General features: G+C 41.2%; 1 protein-coding gene across 10 annotated transcripts in view; it reads left to right on the top strand.

Annotated features, from left to right (window-relative positions):
• Window positions 1-18,711, top strand: part of LOC111143663 (pumilio RNA binding family member 1) — a 138,967-nt gene that overhangs the window by 84,915 nt on the left and 35,341 nt on the right. For 6 of the 10 annotated variants that reach the window (XM_022497490.1, XM_022497484.1, XM_022497487.1 and 3 more), the window contains 4 exons: window positions 6,813-6,906; window positions 8,092-8,196; window positions 13,293-13,444; window positions 18,065-18,203. In XM_022497490.1, the coding sequence (XP_022353198.1) occupies window positions 6,813-6,906; window positions 8,092-8,196; window positions 13,293-13,444; window positions 18,065-18,203 (490 nt within the window). The remainder of the gene's footprint in view (window positions 1-6,812; window positions 6,907-8,091; window positions 8,197-13,292; window positions 13,445-18,064; window positions 18,204-18,711) is intronic. The other 4 variants (XM_022497491.1, XM_022497486.1, XM_022497483.1 and 1 more) reach the window with 1 other exon arrangement.

The raw sequence follows: 18,711 nt of genomic DNA, 5'->3' as shown, positions 1-18,711 counted from the left end.
CCCCCCCCCCCATTTCCTTTTAATAGGGATTTTGATTTGGTTTCATAAAACTGTTAGTATCAATTTCTATTGAGATATATAGTATAGAACAGCCTGCAAATACAGGAAAGGTAATTTTCGTGTAGTTCATTACAAATTTAGTGGTACTTAGGGATACTTTGGGTTTTGGCTAGTTAAATTACTTGTCTAGTCACTGTTTATCATAAACTTAAGATTTATTTAAAGCAAGGATTCCTTTTTTTGTGCCATGAACCCCTTAGCAGTTTGATGAGATCTGTGGGCTGCATTGCGTGAATGATATATTTAGTATAAGTAGGTTTACAAAAGAAATAGTTATATAGAAATATTACAGAATATTTAACAAAACAATGAATATTTATGAAATATTTAACAAGTTGAATATGTATCTACTTAGTCAAACAATGCATGTAGCAGAAGTGGGCATACCTAGTGATCATGATGAGGATAAATGTGGCTTTGGGATGTCTAATAGTTGTAAAGGATCATGAAAAATGTATGGTGACTTTTTTTTTCTTTTTTTTGAGATGGGCTGGGAGGAGTAGAGGGAGAGGGAGAGAGAGAATCTTAAACAGGCTCCATATCGAGCATGGCCTGCCAGAGGCAGGGCTGGTCTCACAATTCTGAGATTACCACCTGAACTGAAGTCAAGAGTTGAAGTCAAGTCAACTGATGTACTGAGCCACCCATGCACCCCATATGTGACTTCTGTTGGTGATTAAGTCACAAGTGTATAGCTAATGTTAATGTTAATGTTGCCTACAGTCATAATTGAAGGATATGCTGAATTCCATGAAAATAAGGATAATTTTACCTATCCCAAGTATGAAGATCTGGGGTTTAAATACCCCTAATTTAGGGCATTTTGAAATGTTCATTGATATTTCTGGAGTATTCTCCCTCTTTCCCTCACTTTCTCTTCATTGTCTTCTCCTTAATTCTGGACAGTGAACAGTGAGCATTATAAACAGTGACAGTTCATAATAATGTGTTTGTACCATTTTGTGTTATGGTACACAAGCTATCTTCTCTCTTTTAATGAAGAACCATACAATTATTTATATTACCCTAAATATATTTTATAAAGTTACTGCTAGATTTCATTATATTACAATCATATGTAGCAGAAACCAAAGCCAGGATTACATCCTTATAGATTAATAAGATTAATTGTTGATACTCTTTATTTAGAATTCAGTTAATCTAAAAATAATCCAATGCAGCATGTTGTACAAAATTGCATACTGATGTACTAAAACTCTCACCTGTTAAGCATGAGTTTTAGCAAAGAAACAATACTCTGGAAATCCTAGTTGAAGTGCAGATTCATTCCCTCACAGCCCTAGGCAGATGGGAGAGGAAGTGACACACAGTGGTTTTAAAAGCGTGGTAGTGATTGGATGTCATTATTCTGAAGCTAGGTTTGTGTAGTTTTAATATAGGTCTTTAATATTCTCAGCTTTCCTTCCAGTTGACAAGTTGAGAGGAAGGTTATTTTATCAGTGTCATGTATAGTCACTGTTAAAATATTGACTTTAGCTAGCAGTTTGGGTCAGTTGAAGCTTACCTTTATTGCTCTTGGACTTTGTTGGAATTTTCTTTTCTTTTTTTTTTCTTTTAGATTTTTATTTATTTATTTGACAGAGATCACAAGTAGGCAAAGAGGCAGGCAGAGAGAGAGAGAGAGAGAGAGAGGAGGAAGCAGGCTCCCTGCTGAGCAGAGAGCCTGATGCGGGGCTTGATCCCAGGACCCTGGGATCATGACCTGAGCTGAAGGCAGAGGCTTTAACCCACTGAGCCACCCAGGCGCCCCTGGAATTTTCTGATTTTCCTCAAAAGATACTTATTTACTTAGTAGAAGGACATGTTTACCCCCCCCCCCCATTGTTAAGAGATTATTTTGGAATCAAAATAGCAGATGTTCCATCTGCTAAGAAAATGTAAAGAAGTTTTCTTTTTTACAATATCATCATCGTGGTTCATATGTACCTGTTCATCCATAAATCATTGTTGATCCTTGTAGTTGTTCAAATAACCTGGTCGAAAATGGGCTTTGATCTGGAAGCTTCAGAGAGTTGCAGACTTTCACATATTTCATGTACTAAAGACTGGCTGTCATGATAAACTTTTTTTCTTAAAGATTATAGTCCCGGGGCGCCTGGGTGGCTCAGTTGGTTAGGCAACTGCCTTCAGCTCAGGTCATGATTCTGGAGTCCCAGGATCGGGTCCCACATCGGGCTCCCTGCTCAGCAGGGAGTCTGCTTCTCCCACTGACCTCTCTCCTCTCATGCTCTCTCTAATGCTCTCTCTCTCTCAAATAATTAAATAAAATCTTTTGAAAAAAAAAAAAAGATTATAGTCCCACCATTGATGTAATAATACCTTCAGTGTTTTGAAAATCTTCCCCCCGTGAACCCTTGTAACATCCCCATGGGATAGGGCTACTAAACGTTTATGGATAAGAAACTTAAGACCTCATGAAGCTTGGAGAGTTACTGAAGGTCATATACTACAAGCTGTGGGAACATCTGTGTTCTGGTGTCTAGCTCTGGGCTCTGTCCTTTAGACCTAGTACTAGAAAAACAAAGCCTTTTGATAACGTGGGGCTCTCTCACCTACAAATTCAGTTGCATTTGTGGTTTTCTCTACATGGAGTATATGGTAAAGCATATTTTTCCACAGCAAAACAAAAGAGGTTTTTCTTCATTCCTTTTTATCTTTGTGACCTGTTGACAGCAGTTCATGCTCATGAACTCATTGTTTTTTTTTTTTTAAAGATTTTATTTATTTGACGGGGGAGAGAGCGCGAGTGAGAGTGCACCACATGAGCAGGGGCAGAAGGAGAGGGAGAAGCAGGCTCCCCGCTGAGCAAGGAGCCCGATATGGGACTCCTCCCAGGACCCTGGGATCATGACCTGAGCCGAAGGCAACCACTTAACTGACTGAGCCACCCAGGCATCCCTCATTGGGATTTTTTTATTTTTTATTTTTTAAGAGATTTTATTTATTTATTTGACAGAGAGCTCAATTACAAGTAGGCAGAGAGGCAGGCAGAGAGGCAGGCAGAGAGCAATAGGGGGAAGCAGGCTCCCTGCTGAGCAGAGAGCCCGATGTGAGGCTGGATCCCAGGACCCTGAGATCATGACCTGAGCGGAAGGTGGAGGCTTAACCCAGTGAGCCACCCAGGCGCCCTTGGGATTTTTTTAAATTAACATTCACTCCAAGGAGTTTTGCCCTCTGCTTTCTTCATCCTGAGCTGCCCTGTTGGGAAGGGAGCTGTAAGAGTTGTCTCACAGAAGGGCCATGTCTGTATAGGGGTACTCCCCCCCATTCATCAGAAAGGACACACATAAAGGACTGTTCTTAGCTTGTGTTTTACCTGTTAATTTTATGTGTGTTAATTTTGATACTTCAGCAACCTTGCGTGTTAGACATGTCTTTATTGTCCTTATTCGAGAGAGAAGAATGAGTCACAGAGAGATTATCTTTGCCCTGTGTCATGTAGTCTGAATTGGAGCTAAGATATGAATCCAGGCTTTCTGACCCCAGAGTCTGTGCTCTTATCCTCTGTCCACTGTGTATATAGCATTAAATGGGTCAGAAGCCAGGGCTGGCAGGACATTTTATTTTGGTGGGGGAGGGGGACAGTCTTTCATACACATCAGCTCCATATTTAGGTATTACTACATATTCTGAAAACTCAGCAACTGTTTTTATGCCAACACATTATTGATAACAATATAATAACAGTGGTAGCTGTCTTTTATCACTTAGCACTATAGTGCGTGTTTCTGACTGCCCCTTTCTGGAATAAAAACCTTGCAGGCTATCTTTTGAAAAGTCATCTAGTGACAGAGAAGGGAGTCAAATTAGTTTGCTTGTGTAGTTCCCAGATTATGCCTTCAGTGTTTCTTACTAGGAACCTTGATGAGCTTGAAGTAGTTGATACATTTTCCCTTGCATTCACTGTCTTGAACAACTTAAGAATTCAGTCCAAGTATATTGTAATCAGTAGTGGCACATTTACCATTATACCACCTTTAAAACAAGCGTGCTCTCCAAATCTCACAGTATTGTGTTTCTCAGTTACCATTGGCTTGCTTTCTGAAAATGACGAAAATGTTAACAGAGCTCAGTGCTTTGCCCAGCAGATGGCATTTGTATGAGTTTTTCAGGATCCTTTGGAATCCATTACTTGCCAATTACCCAATTTTGTTTTGAATACCCTGTATTTCCAGTTAATATTGGACCATTTACATAAAGAGAATGTGCCAGAATTGCTGTAATCTATGCTATAATCAAATCTGCTTGCTGTAGATGATAATTTACTTTTGTTAATTGTTTACTGCAAAATGCATTCAAGAAAACAATTCCTTCTCTATTCACCATAATCACTGCGATACCAATCAACTCTCAAACACAGAATATGTGGGAGCTCTTGTAGGACCTGTATGTTTTTAGTTCAAAGTAATAATTTCTTCTTCCCAAATTACGGTGAAGTGGTGCTGAGACTCACAGACCAAGGTTGTGCAGAATGGTTGGTATTTACACAGACTGGATATATATGGTACACATACAGTTAAGGGGTTCTATGCCACGTTAAAAACCTGTGAAGTGGGGATAATTCATATGGCATAGCAGTGAGTACTGTTTTTGGTTAATGAGATCACTTCAGAAGTTCTGTTGTCAACACACTGTATTTCTCTGGCTCCATGTCATAGCACCTCACTAATAAGTTCTCAAAAAATGTTGAATGAATTGTTTGCAGCCGGGCAAAGAAGTGTAGAGGGAAGAGGCTAGAATGAGCCATGTCTGATATGTTAAATATTTCAAAAGGCTTGAGGCTAGGAAAATTCCAGAGACCCAGTGAAGATACAGTACATATCTAGTGAAACTATGAGGTATTTTTATAGCATTGGAAAAAGCTTAGAAACAACTTTCCACTATTTTACTGTAATGTTTTCTCCCTCCTGGCTGCCCTTTGCGGGTGAGCTGTTTCCTGTTGGTAGGAATACTGTGGAACACTGTCCTTTAGGCAGGACAGACACAAGAAAAACAACTTGGAAAAATCACAAGATCGCAGTTACCTAGTAGTCCTGATTGGCTCCCTTCCTAGAGTGAACAGTTGTTTTATAGGCTGGTCTATAAATCCCACTATTGCTTTTGAAGACTTGATATTTCATCATTGCCCCTGAAGGTGTATTTGTCTTTTTACCAGCATCATAATGAAGTTTCTTGTTTCTTTAACCTTTGAAAATAAAACTCAAAAATTATTTTTGAAATCTATACATGGTTACTTTTTATTTCCTTTCATACTATAAAGGCAGAGGCTAATTATACTCTGGTATTTAGAAAGAAGAATATTTACAAAGAGAGTAACAGGTGACATTGGTTAGTATGTTCAAAATAGTCACCTTTTGTTGTTGTTTTTTTAAATTTGCCTACTCATAATAAAGTCTCTCCACTGCTGAAGATAACATTATATGTCGAGCTCTGATTATAATTAAGCTGAGTTGGTGGGATGACATTATCTCCTAATGTCTACAACAGTCAGGTCTCTCCATGAGGAAATCTGTTATTTAAGATCCATGGTGTCTGCTGTATGTCCTCCAGTGATGTCGGCTCACCTACCAAAAACTATAGAAAGAGCGGGTAGGGAGGTTGACGGTCCTTCCTAGGGAGGTGCCTTCAGTGAGCTTAGCGAATGAGGACATTTTCAGTATGACTCTCTGGAAGGTGGCATGTCAAGGCAATCGATAACCCCCTTTTTTTTGCACCAGTACTATTCAGGCTAACGTGTCACCATCTTAGGCAGCGTTGCATCCCTAGTCCCTTGCACAGTCCTTGCACGGGCATTATTGGTTTCATAATATTTGTAGGATGAATGAGTGAATGATTAACCTTGTAGTAAAAAAGAATTTTGGCATATTCTTAGTGTCAGGGCCTTTGTATTCCTTTCCTGTTCCTGTGAACTAAGAAGTGTGCTAAGTCTGTGCTCATAACCCAGGTTTTTTAGGAGCAGCTGTATTTCTCTTGTTTGATTTCCTACACATAAAGAATAGGCATCCTAGGAAACTGGAGGGCTCCCACAAGTTGGCAGCTGTCTAATTAATTTTATTTATTTTATTCAGTGTTCCAGGATTCATTGTTTATGCACCACACCCAGTGCTCCATGCAGTACGTGCCCTCTGTAGTACCCACCACCAGGCTCGCCCAACCCTCCCCCTCCCCCCAATCTAAGTTATTCATTGTGATAAGCCACTGGTTGAGGAAGGTATACAGTATCATTTTCCTGGGAAGAGATAGCCAGAGGACGAAATGACCACGTTTTTGCTTTCCGTTCCAAAATGTGAGGATTAATTCAAAGTGTTTGTGGGGTTCTTAAAAGAGCTGAAGAGAGGTGACAGCACTAGGGGCAATGTGGTGTAAGTCATTTTTGCAGTAGATTTAATTTTGAGTGTGCCTTGGATCAGGCAGGACCCTCAGACCTGTTGACAGCCGTTTGGGCGTTTGTATGATTGTTTGTGGTTCAGGGGACAGCAGACTAACCTGTGAGGTAGTAGGGGGCACACGGGAACTGGGTGTACCCTCTGGAGGTAGAGAAGGAGAGGGAAAACCTTACTATGAAGTTTGATGATACCATCAGAATGGGACTGGAGTAGAGCAGGAGAACGTTTTTTATTTAAAAATGTCATTCCTGAACAAGGGTTTATAGAAATTTCTGTTCAGAGAGGTCTTAAGATTATTTCATGAGATAGTTTCTCTAACCTCATCATGTCTTTCTCTTCCTTCAGCTGTTCCAAAGACCCAACGCGCTCGCCGTCCAGCAGCTGACCGCAGCTCAGCAGCAGCAGTACGCACTGGCGGCGGCTCATCAGCCTCACATCGGTAAGTCCTCGGCGGGCCCCAAGGGGGCGGGCCCACAGTGACGCCGTGGCCACCACTTTAAGCTGCTAGTTGCCACAAAACCCACTGCTAGAAAGTGATTCTAATCATCTCAGAGTAGATGGGCTCTTCCTCTTGTCCTGTGCTACCTTTTGGCACGTTCTTTATTTTTGGCAACCCTCTAGACTTCTGAGATCTCTTAGCGTCCAGGTATTGGTCTGCTCCCGCTGTTTTGGGATTTAAAGTATATAACTACAGTAGTGACTAGCATCAACTTTCTTGGTGAGACTGGGTGAAAGAGATGGCATAAGAATAGTTTTGCTCTTGTCAGAGTTGCCTCAACTGTGAATGTATCAACTTCCCATCTTGCTAAGTAGCAGGTAGTAAATCCATTTTCCAAGCAACATGTATTGAAGATCTGAAAAAGTTTTCTCGTTTAATGTCTGTTTTTTAAAGTAGCTTTGCCCTTCTCCTATAGCACGTGTTAATGTTTTGGTGTACATATTTTGTCTTACTGCCTAGACCTTCCCCCCGGAGCTTTTAAAGGTCTCTTTGAAACAAAGTGCTGCGTATATAAACAAGTAGATGTAGAATTTTTTTTTTTCAATGTGTCAAAATGATACCGTTCAGTAGGAAGGAGATTGCTAATCAGAGATTGTGGTATGTTGTGGAAGAAACGACTTGCTTCCAACCTAAATGTATTAAGGCTAGGCATAACGGCTTTTGCCTGAATCTGGTTTAATTTATAATTGAAGATGCTAGTCTTTATAAATACCTATACATTTTCTTTGAGAAAAACTGTTAGGAAAATTGTTTTAAATGGAGATAAATTCTTCCTTCCATCCCATTACAGTCTTTAAAATTGCTTTGTTTTAGCCTGCCATAATTTTGATAGTCCTTGAGAAATTGTGCTGAATTTGAAACTGCTTAACGGTTTAAATTGTTAGCAGAGATAAAAAAAAACAAAACAACAAAAAAAGACAAAAAGATAATATATAAGTGTCACTCTGATCTTTAGTATAGGGATTATTTTAACTTTTTAAAAGACCTCTTTCCTCTCAGCCTATCCTGTCTTGTCTTTTTTCTTTTTTCCTCACCTGCAGCATGGAGTGAGTAGCCAAATTGTGTAGGATCTGCTGGGGCTGCAGTTCTAGTTGGGTGTGTTTTTACTGACAGGTGTGTTTTCAGCAGGTTTAGCGCCCGCTGCCTTTGTCCCCAATCCATACATCATCAGCGCTGCTCCCCCAGGGACGGACCCCTACACAGCTGGACTGGCGGCAGCTGCAACACTAGGTGAGGTGTTCTTCTGCATGCGGCACTTTATCCCCTGCTAAAGTCGTGGGGGCTGGCAGGCATTCTTTGTACCCTGTTCCCCAATCCAAGTGGAGATTTTTCTCCTGGTTTCCAGTGTCCTCTCCCTGCCAGCTGGATAGCTCTCCTTAGCTGTAACCTCACCTTGAACACATCCAAAGGCAAATTCATGAGCTGCTCCTATATGGGTGTTTGTGATCCATGGAACCACCAGATTGCTCATAGATAGTTTGGGAAATTATCCCCTTTCCTAGGTCATCCTACTGCCTGTGGTCTGCCACAGTCCAGGTCCTTATACTCTATCTAGCAGGCTTTGGCACCTGTTCTCACTTACATGTTCCTGATTTGCTTACCCCTCCCCACCAGTGTTCTCGAAAACTGTTTTTAAACATAGATCTTACCTTTTCACCTTTCTTCTTTAAACCCATCACCAATTTCTTTCTTTCTTTCTTTCTTTTTTCATACTGTATTATCTTTTTTTTTTTTTTTTAAGATTTTATTTATTTATTTGACAGCACAAGCAGGGGGAGCGGCAGGCAGAGGGTGAGGGAAAAGCAGGCTCCCCACTGAGTAAGGAGCCTGATGCCAGGCTTGATCCCAGGACCCCGGGATTGTGACATGAGCCAAAGGCAGACACTCAACCAACTGTGCCCCCCAGGGGCCCCTCAGGATGCATTATCTTTAATAAGTGCACAGCACCAGTGTCATCTGCCATTTAGTGTTTTCTCAGAGAAGAAGCCTGTCTCCGATTTCCAGTTACCCACCCAAACATAGCCCACCGCAGCTATCAGACATGGCTTATTATTCCATCCTAATTGGGTGGTGGTGCGCTATTCCTTGGTGCACTGTTTTTAAGGAGCTACCATGACATACGGAGGATAAGCGAGGATTAGGACCCACTCTGATCTCTCTGTGATTTGTGTGTAGATGTCCCCACATGTATACCACTTTCTCCCCATCCAGATTGGCTATCACTGGCTCACACGAGACATTCTAGCAGAGCTAAAGTGATTTTGGATTGCTGTGGGCACCACACCGGCTTAGGTCTCTGTGTCTTTGGACACTGTGGTTTCCTTAGTCTTCTGTAGTAAATGCTTCCCATTCTTCGCCTGGCGCTCTCCTTAGCTCTCACTGCCACCACCTAGAAACCCTTCCTTTACTGACTCCCCTGTTCTTTCTCTGTTACTTACTTTTACTTTGTATTTGCTTGTGGATGCATGCATGAGTGGTTTTGTTTCCCCTTGAGACTGAACTCTTTCAAAAGCAGTCCTTTCTGTTACCTGACTCTGGAGCACCATTGCTGGCATCATAATGGGCTCACATAGGTATGGTAGATTGAATTCAACATTGGGACAAAGTCAGTGTCTTCCAAAGTAAAAATTCTCTGGGAACAAATCCCTCCAAGTCATGTTAATCATAATTAAATATTACTATTGTAAGATTTTATTTACTATTATATAGCATGTGATTTGCCACTTTTAACTCAGATACAGTATAGCATTTCTTACCATTTTCTTTTTTTTTTTTTTTTTTTTAAATTTTTTTTTTTTTTATTTGACAGAGATCACAGTAGACAGAGGCAGGCAGAGAGAGAGAGAGAGGGAAGCAGGCTCCCTGCTAAGCAGAGAGCCCGATGCGGGACTCATCCCAGGACCCTGAGATCATGACCTGAGCCGAAGGCAGTAGCTTAACCCACTGAGCCACCCAGGCGCCCTTCTTACCATTTTCTTTAGCATAGTTCACATTATGGCATGCGTTGTGATGGGAGTGTATATAGTGTAGTTCCTCTGTCTCCCTTGCGTTGAGGGAAACAGAAAGCTCTTCCTAGCAGAATGATCTTTGCTAACCATCTTTAGTATTTATTCAGCTGTTACTAACTATTGGCCAAGCATTGTGCTGGGTGCTTTTCTTTCATGAGTTGTTGGACGATGATTTTTTTTTTTAAGATTTTATTTATTTATTCATTTATTTATTTATTTCAAAGAGAGAGAGAGAGAGTGAGAGCGAGAGTACACATGCCTGAGCAGGGGTAGGGATAGGGGCAGGGGCGGGAATCTTAGGCAGACTCCCTGCTGAGCATGGAGTCTGGTGTGGGGCTCGAACCCATGACCCTGAGATCACAGCTTGAGCTGAAACCAAGAGTCAGATATTTAACCGACTGAGGCAGCCAGTGCTCTGGATGATGATTTTACAGATTAGGAATTTGGGGCTCCAAGAGCTGTTTTTTTTTTTTTTTTTGAGGTCACACTACTTAAATATTACAGAGTTGGCGTTTGAACCAGGTCTAACCCAGAGTCCATGCATGCACGTCACTTCAGTGTAGTGTTGAATTATCTCTTCTCTTTCTTTTCTCTTCTGACTTACTGTATGTTACTTACAACGAAGAGCTATCTTAGGGACAACACTCCAGTCCTCACTGGAATCATGGTTTGGAGATGAGAGTCTTGCTCTTTGTACCTACCCGTCAGCTGAGCCAGACTGAGAAAGACTTCAGTGCTTTCACGAAGAACCAGAGATGCTAACCACCCAGACTACGGCACTGCATATGCTTGTGGGGTGCCGATCACACGGGAATTGGAGCAGGCATCCTGATGAGCCAAGCTCCATTGACGGTACACCCCGGGAGGTATTTTTCTAACCGCAGTCAGAGGCCATGTGACCCTGGAGAGTAGTAGAAATGCTAGTTGAGAAAATTGAAGAGGATTATATGAATGTTGATGGTAACAGCAGTCTGTGCCCAGTTGAAGGTTTTGTTGTTGACGTGTGACAGAGCCTTGAGACTGTCGCTGCAGGTTGCAGTCCAGTCTTTCCCCATGGATGTGGCAACACCCTCACCCTTATCATACCCATTTGCAGGTGAGGAAACTAGGGCCTAGGTTAACGTCTCCATTGTGGTGTTTTCTCTTCCATTCTCTTCTGTAAATGCCCAAGACCACCCCACTTTGTAAACACTAGTCAGGTGGGTTTGGGGACTTGCTACTCTCTAACTTGGAGGTGTAAGGTTCTTAGACTCTTCAGATTCTGAGGAGTTAAAAGTTTTTTATAAACCCTTTGCCTACTATAAAAAAGTAGCCTGTACTGTCACCTAGGTTCTCTAAGCAGCATGTTTATTTTGCACCCAGATGTAGTATTTCACAGTGGGTAGCCTTATAAACAGAGCTGCTTGATCTTGGTTAATAGGCCCACAGGTACAGAAAATACCAAATCAGAAATGTCAGAGCAGTATCGGGCAGTGATGTAATTTGACTTATTGGTATCTTAAAAGCTTAAAACTGGGAAACAAAACACATGTTCCAATGGATTTTGTCTTAATGAAGTTTGTTTATCTTTTTAAAAAAGACTTTATTTATTTGAAGGGGGAGAGAGAGAGCACAAGCCAGGGGAGGAGCGGCAGGCAGAGGGAGAAGCAGGTTCCCTGCTGAGCAAGGAGCCCAAAGTAGGGCTCGAGCTCAGGACCTTGGGATCATGACCTCCGAAGGCAGACGTTTAACTGACTGAGCCACCCAGACACCCTGAAATCTCTGTTTCTGCAGGATTAGCTACCATGTCAGAATAGACACATTCAAAATAGCTATTTGGAACTCTTATCTATAGGCAGTGTTATTATTCAGTCAAGTTGCAGATATTTTAAACTCTGTTTTAAGAAACTTCTCATTGGGGGATGTGTTTCTGCAGCTATGAGGAGCTGGCTTTGAGCCCTTGTCTTAGTTGGCAAAATGAAGCCTTGGTGTTTTTTGCTGCCATCTTCGGAGAATTCTGTGGTGTAGATTTCTGCCACGCCCAGGCTGCTGTCTGCGGGGCTGTGTCACCTGTGCTGCCTACCGTGTACGGTACAGACTGTAGCGAGAGCTTGTGGCCAGAGGGGAATAGCTCATTGAGACTGAAGCAGAGCGCTTGGTTTTATCTAGGATGCTCGCAGGTCTGTAAGGTTTTGCTTCTGTTTGTTTTCAACATTGACTTAAATTCAAAATTTCATATATCAGTGTCTGAATGTAGTTGTGTTGAATGACTTCCAACACAGAAACAGGAGAACCAAGGGTGCCTGGGTGGCTCAGTGGGTTAAAGCCTCTGCCTTCGGCTCAGGTCATGATCCCAGGGTCCTGGGATTGAGCCCTGCATCAGGCTCTCTGCTCTGCAGGGGGCCTGCTTTCTCCTCTCTCTCTCTGCCTGCCTCTCTGCCTACTTGTGATCTCTCTCTGTCAAATAAATAAATAAAACCTTTTAAAAAAAAAAGAAAAGGAAAGAAAGAAACAGGAGAACCAAGCCTCTTAGAAATTGAACGTCGGGGCACCTGGATGGCTCAGTGGGTTAAAGCCTCTGCCTTCGGCTCAGGTCATGATCTCAGGGTCCTGGGATCGAGTTCCGCATCGGGCTCTCTGCTCGGCAGGGAGCCTGCTTCCTCCTCTCTCTCTCTGCCTGCCTCTCTGCCTACTTGTGATCTCTGTCTGTCAAATGAATAAATAAAATCTTAAAAAAAAAAAAATTGAACAGCGGAGGGTCAGTGGAGTGTCTGGGTTATGGCGTTGAAGACTAATGGGTTTTCCTGCTTCAGGAGTTAATGAAGCACCACGGCCCCTGTCCCTGTCAGTCATCTCAGGTGCCATCCTTACCATTGAGAGCAGGGCACAACTGAATCTTTATCCTTTCCCTTCACTTGATGCGCACAGACCCATCATTTATTTCCCTTCAAACAACAAACTCTGTCCCATGTCCGTTCTTTCTCAGCAGAAGCACAGGCCTTTTGCCTTCTTCCTGACCAAGGCCAATTCTTCTGTCTGTTCTTAAAACCCGTCCCGTCCAGCTTTGATCAGTTATTCTCCCTTTTGTAATATCTTTAATATTTTGTCCTTCACTAGCTTCTTCATCTAGGCCTGTAGTAAATTGCTGACTTCAGAAGACTTATAAAAATACAAAAATACGTTCTATTCTTCACAAACAGAATTCACGATCAGCTAGTACGAATCTATGTATTTTTACTATTTTACCATAGGATCTGTTGAGTCTGATGTAGTTTTCCGAAACCCTGGGATGATTCCGACTAGTCTAAACTTGCCTTACCTTTCTCCTGCTATTTTTAGGTCCGGCTGTGGTCCCTCACCAGTATTATGGAGTCACTCCCTGGGGAGTCTACCCTGCCAGTCTTTTCCAGCAGCAAGCAGCTGCCGCAGCGGCAGCAACTAATTCTGCAAATCAGCAGACTACCCCACAGGCTCAGCAAGGGCAGCAGCAGGTAAATGTAAACAGAACTTATCCCCTGTAAGTGTGAATTTTAGTAATGGTGTATCATTAAAGGGTAATGCCGCTCCTGTTGGAGAAATGCTGTGGATTGGCGAGTTCCCTCTAGTGTGTGTTACCTGAATTCAGGCTGAGACTTAACGAGGCTTACCGAATGCGTTTTATGCTCAAGTTCTTGGTCTGCATACCTAGGTAAGTTCATGAGATTGTGTAGGAGAAAAGTGCATAGAGGATCATCCACTTAAGGGGACATGGTTAGCAAGTGGCAAATGAGTACTCATACTGCTAGGAAGAGCTGCTTTTCTGCCTTAACTACGGGATGCCATTGCTGCCTTCCAGACACTGTTCTTAGATCACCTCTGCCTCTCCCGTAGGCAGCTTGCCACAGACAGGGAGGCTCGTTCTCCAGACTGCTTATTGAGAACATCAGCTGAACTGGATATAAATCTTTAAACCTATTACGTACATTTTAACTTAGATAATAAGAGCTCTTTAATGAGTTGGGAAAGAATAATGAACCACAAAAATTAAGTATGCCGTTTTATTTTGAATAGGCCTTTTCTCCTGCTTATTAGAAAAACACTGATTTATTGCTGAAAATTGTGATGAATTGGAAAACTCAAAGGGAAAAAATCCTCATGTCGAGATAAAACAAAATTAATAGGTGGTATTTGTCATTTTAGGTTTATTATTCAATTTCTGATAAAATTGGGGTTACGCTGTTCACATGGTTTTGAGTTTCTACAGTTTTACAGTTTTCCATTTTATTTAGTGCTTTTTAAAGAGATTTACTAGCTACCTTTAAGTCTGTCAGAGTATCCCATACTTTATTTTTACCAGTTTACTATTTTTTTGATATTTAATTTAGCAATATTTTGATGTTATAATTAAGACTGATATGCTTGGCATAAATGTATTATTATTTCCATGGAATAAATTCCTAAAAATGTAGTTTTTTTGAGCAAATAAAATGAACATTTAGGCTTTGATACACATTGTCAAATTAAAGCTGTCTTTTGAGGCAAAACACCATGCTCATCTGTGTACACGTGACATGCAGACAAGAATGCTTGGATTTTTACCAGTGCTACTGTTTAATTTTTCAGATTCTGCAAAATTATAGAAAAAACACAGGTCTTGAAATTCCATCCAATTTATCCTGGGTCAGTAATTTTATAGTAAGATCAGTTTTTGGAAGCTAATGCACGATTTTCTTTGCAGTAAATACAACTCTTGTCCCAGGTATGTAAGGGAATTTCGCAGAATATTTGTTGACATAGTGGGTGATCCCCATGATACATTTAATAGCTTATTCTTTGTGGATAGTCAGTATTTACTTGTGTTTTGATCTTTGTATTTAAACGGCTGCCAGATAATTGTGGATTTGGTAGACAGAAGTAATTGCTGTGTTTTTAAAATTAGTTCTGCTAGAGTGCATAAGAAAAATAGTAAATACAACTTCTTGAAAGCTTTTTGTTTAAAGCTAAGTGCTCTACCTGTAATTTCTTTTATATTTTCTAATTCCGATAAATAGATTTTATGACTTCCTTCATAAGATTGAGGAAATGCGATTTGTGTGCCCAGGGTCACGTAGGTATTAAGTTGTTAAGATTTGAACACAAATCTATAATTTCACAGCTGGTAGTATTTTCTGACCATATTGTGATGTTTGGAGTTACAGAAAGCCAGAGATTTGGTCTTTGTTCTACTACTGACTGGTTTTGCACCTAGGGGTGGGTTGCATGAATATGGAGAATATCGAGAAGTTCTGAAAATAGAGAAGCTATATCCTTAGCTATAAAATGGGCATTGTAATCATTTGCATATCAGGGTTTTCTGTCATCCACTATTACAGACCCCACTGAGAAAAGGTTACTGGCATTCCTTTTTAATAAGCAGCCATATTTTAGTTCCATTGTTGTTTTTGTCAGTTTTTGGTTTTGGTTGTTTTAGGAAAATACGATTTTCTTGGTGAACTCCTTTGTTGTGGTCACTAAAGTGAGAGGCCCTTTTTAAAGTTGCTCTTGACCTTTTTGGTCTTGAGATTTTACCAGAAAATAGAACATTTGTTATGTTCTAGGCATGGTCACTGTTCCACACCTAACTGCTGGAACTTTGAGCATAGTCAGTGACCTTCCAGCCACTCCATCTTACTTCTGATTCCTTTTCATCCTTTTTGTGCAGGTTTCTTTGACCTCTGACAAAAATTTTGTTCTTTTCTATTTCAAAATGTTTGCTCAAGAAAAACTCTGTGGGTGTTGGGTTGAAGTCAAGCACACGTCGTCATACTTGGTGGTGATTTGGTGCTAGATATGGCATTTTGAGAGGGAAATGTTTAGAATGCCTTCTGAACTTTCTAGATTGGGGGAGACTGTGTAGATGATAATTCTACTGAGCATGGTGAACGATTATTAATTAAGATATCCCCACTGAGCATCTACTTGTGTATTAAAATCTGTATTTAATACAAAAGCTGTATTTAAATCAGTACCTTTGAAAAGAAATTTGAATTTAACAGATTTTGCACCAAAAGGTAGCTAGTAAGCAAACTCTGAGAGTAGTGTTTTACAAGCAGATGTTCAGTCATTTTTGTTGATTTTATTCGATGTTAAACTGTTACTTATAAAATTTTACATATTTGTTTCCACAAAATCCAGACTTGATAGCTGTTGATGAAATTAAAAATACATGAATACTGGCAGCCGACTTGAAAACTTTGATTAATCATCTGTGTCCCACGCAGATTTCTAGACAGTGGACAAAAAGGAAACGCCCTGCTTTTCTCATTAAAACTGGGCCCAGTAGTCTGGATTACCTCTTTCTTCAGGCACCATGTCCCTTCCCTTGTCCCCCCAGCCTTACACAGCTCTGAACCATACATAAACCTGGTTCACAGTGCCTTATGGAAGTGATGCTTTCATTGATGTTTTATTCATTTTTTAAAAAATTTTATTTATTTATTTGTCAGAGAGAGTGAGCACAGGCAGACAGAGTGGCAGGCAAAGGCAGAGGGAGAAGCAGGCTCCCCGCTGAGCAAGGAGCCCCATGTGGGACTTGATCCCAGGATGCTGGGATCATGACCTGAGCCGAAGGCAGCCGCTTAACCAACTGAGCCACCCAGGCGTCCCTGTTTTATTCATTCTTGAACTGCTAGTATTGGCCGTATCTCTGTACATGCTGTTTACTTTTCCTAGAGAGCTCTTTTGGGTCATTGGTTAGGCATATTCTAAGTCTTAGTGCAAACACTTACCTGGGCAGCCTTCCTTGACTCTTCTATGTGGATTGAAGCACTCCTTCTCTTGTAAAGTTGGTTAGAATCTTTAGGTCACAAACAAATATTTTGATAGTAATTAGCTCTCAGTTATTGATTGTCTCCTGGATACCAAGTATTGTGCCTTGCAGACATTAATTCTAATACTCCCAACAGATCTGCAAGATAGCAGTTCTCTCACTACTTTTACAGATAAGGAAATAAGAGACTTGGAGTCAACTAAGTTTCTATCTGCATGACTTCTTGCCAGTTTGGGTGGTGTTGTTTCCCTTATACTCATTTAATAAATAGTTGATGATTAGTGGTGTTTCTCTTTTACATTTTTTGCCAGATGGTACCAAGAATAATCTGTACGCAGGTTCCTGATCATATGTCTAACTTTTATAAAGAGCAGAGTGATAGTGAAAGTGATCTGATAAGAACTTTCTTTGCCTTTAAAAACATGCAAAACACATTTTATAATTTTAGGTTTGGTCTGTGGGTTTTGCGTTTTTACTTGCTGGAGTGTATAGACCATGTGGAGTAGATTCGGAGTGAGAGTGATCTCCACCATTTTGATACCATTTGAAGTGTTTCATTTGTAAGAAGTGGATTCTTCAGCACAGTGACAGAACTGGTATTCTGTACTGAAAGGCAGTGTTCTTGACACTCGTCTCCATTTAGATGGCAGTCTATTGTGGAATTTAGGAGAGGAGAGATAGGAACAGTTCAGAAGACTCCGAAGTCAAATCTGATGAGCTCGTTTGGGGCCACGTGGGCTTTGTTGAATGAGAATAGTGTTAATAGGGTAGAGAAGGTGCCTTATACTCCGTAAAGAAAATATAGACGTTTGGTGGGGTTTTTTCTTTTCCCCTCTTTAGACACCGATATTTTGATTGAACTGTGTGGGTTAATTACCCCTGTTCATCCTATCTAAACTCCCCTCCCCACTCTGTCAGACTCCTCCACCCACTTTTTGTCAAGCACTGATACAGAGTTGCCATTTGTTGTCTCTCTCATTCACGAGAATAAAAGCTTCAAGAGGGCAGGGGCTCTGTCTTGTTCATTGCTTTATCTCCAGTACCTGCCAGAGGATAGATGTTACGTATTTGATTAATGAACCATTTTTTTTTAATGCTTTTGGCTACTTATAAAGGTGTAATAATGTTTAAGAATGGTAGAATGAGATTTTACTAAATGAGATGTTGCTAATTGAATTTTTATCCTAACAGCAATGCCATATAAGACATTATAGGAGAAACAGTTTACAACTATCAGTTTTTAAAAGTTGGCCCAACTTAAGCATACGTGGGTCTTAGGTATTTTCAGTGAGAAGAAAGTAGTTGACTTATTTCTGTCTCCCAGGTTCTCCGTGGAGGAGCCAGCCAGCGTCCTTTGACCCCAAATCAGAACCAGCAGGGACAGCAAACAGATCCACTAGTGGCAGCTGCAGCAGTGAATTCTGCCCTGGCTTTTGGACAAGGACTGGCTGCAGGCATGCCAGGTGAGGCTGCATTGTTGTTTCTAATACTTGGAGGGAAAAACAGTCTGCTTGTTGGGGGAGATCGAGAAGGGAACAGGCAGTGCTTTAAGCTTGTGTTGGCTTCTCATTCCTGGGGGACTGGCAAGGATAACATACACTTGCCCTCACTTAGACCGTAGTTCGCTGATGAGAGCACCTAATTGTTCTGAGCCAGTCTTCGTCTTACATGTATCTCCCCACACACTGCTTGGAGTATGCTGTATTCCTTTGTGATGATCTGTTTTCTCCCTTAGGATTATGGATGATAGAAGCAGTGGCCAGGCTACTTTAGCATCACTCCAGGGCCTTAGCCTTCATGCTGATGTCTCTGAACAGTATTATTAGGAAGTTCCGAGTATTCCTTAATGGGCGAACCCTCCTGGGATTTCTCCCGAGCCAACAGCAGAGGTGCTTTGAGCTGCCTGCCTGTGATTGATATTTATCTTGAATATATGTTATTTTTGGCTCACTGTCACCTGGTCCTGTTCTT

Source organism: Enhydra lutris, unplaced genomic scaffold (genome assembly GCF_002288905.1).
Source record: "Enhydra lutris kenyoni isolate GAN:26980312 unplaced genomic scaffold, ASM228890v2 scaffoldscaffold9, whole genome shotgun sequence".
NCBI classification, from domain to species: Eukaryota; Metazoa; Chordata; class Mammalia; order Carnivora; family Mustelidae; genus Enhydra; species Enhydra lutris.
Note: the sequence above shows the minus strand (reverse complement) of the source record. Positions and strands in the feature narration are given on the sequence as shown.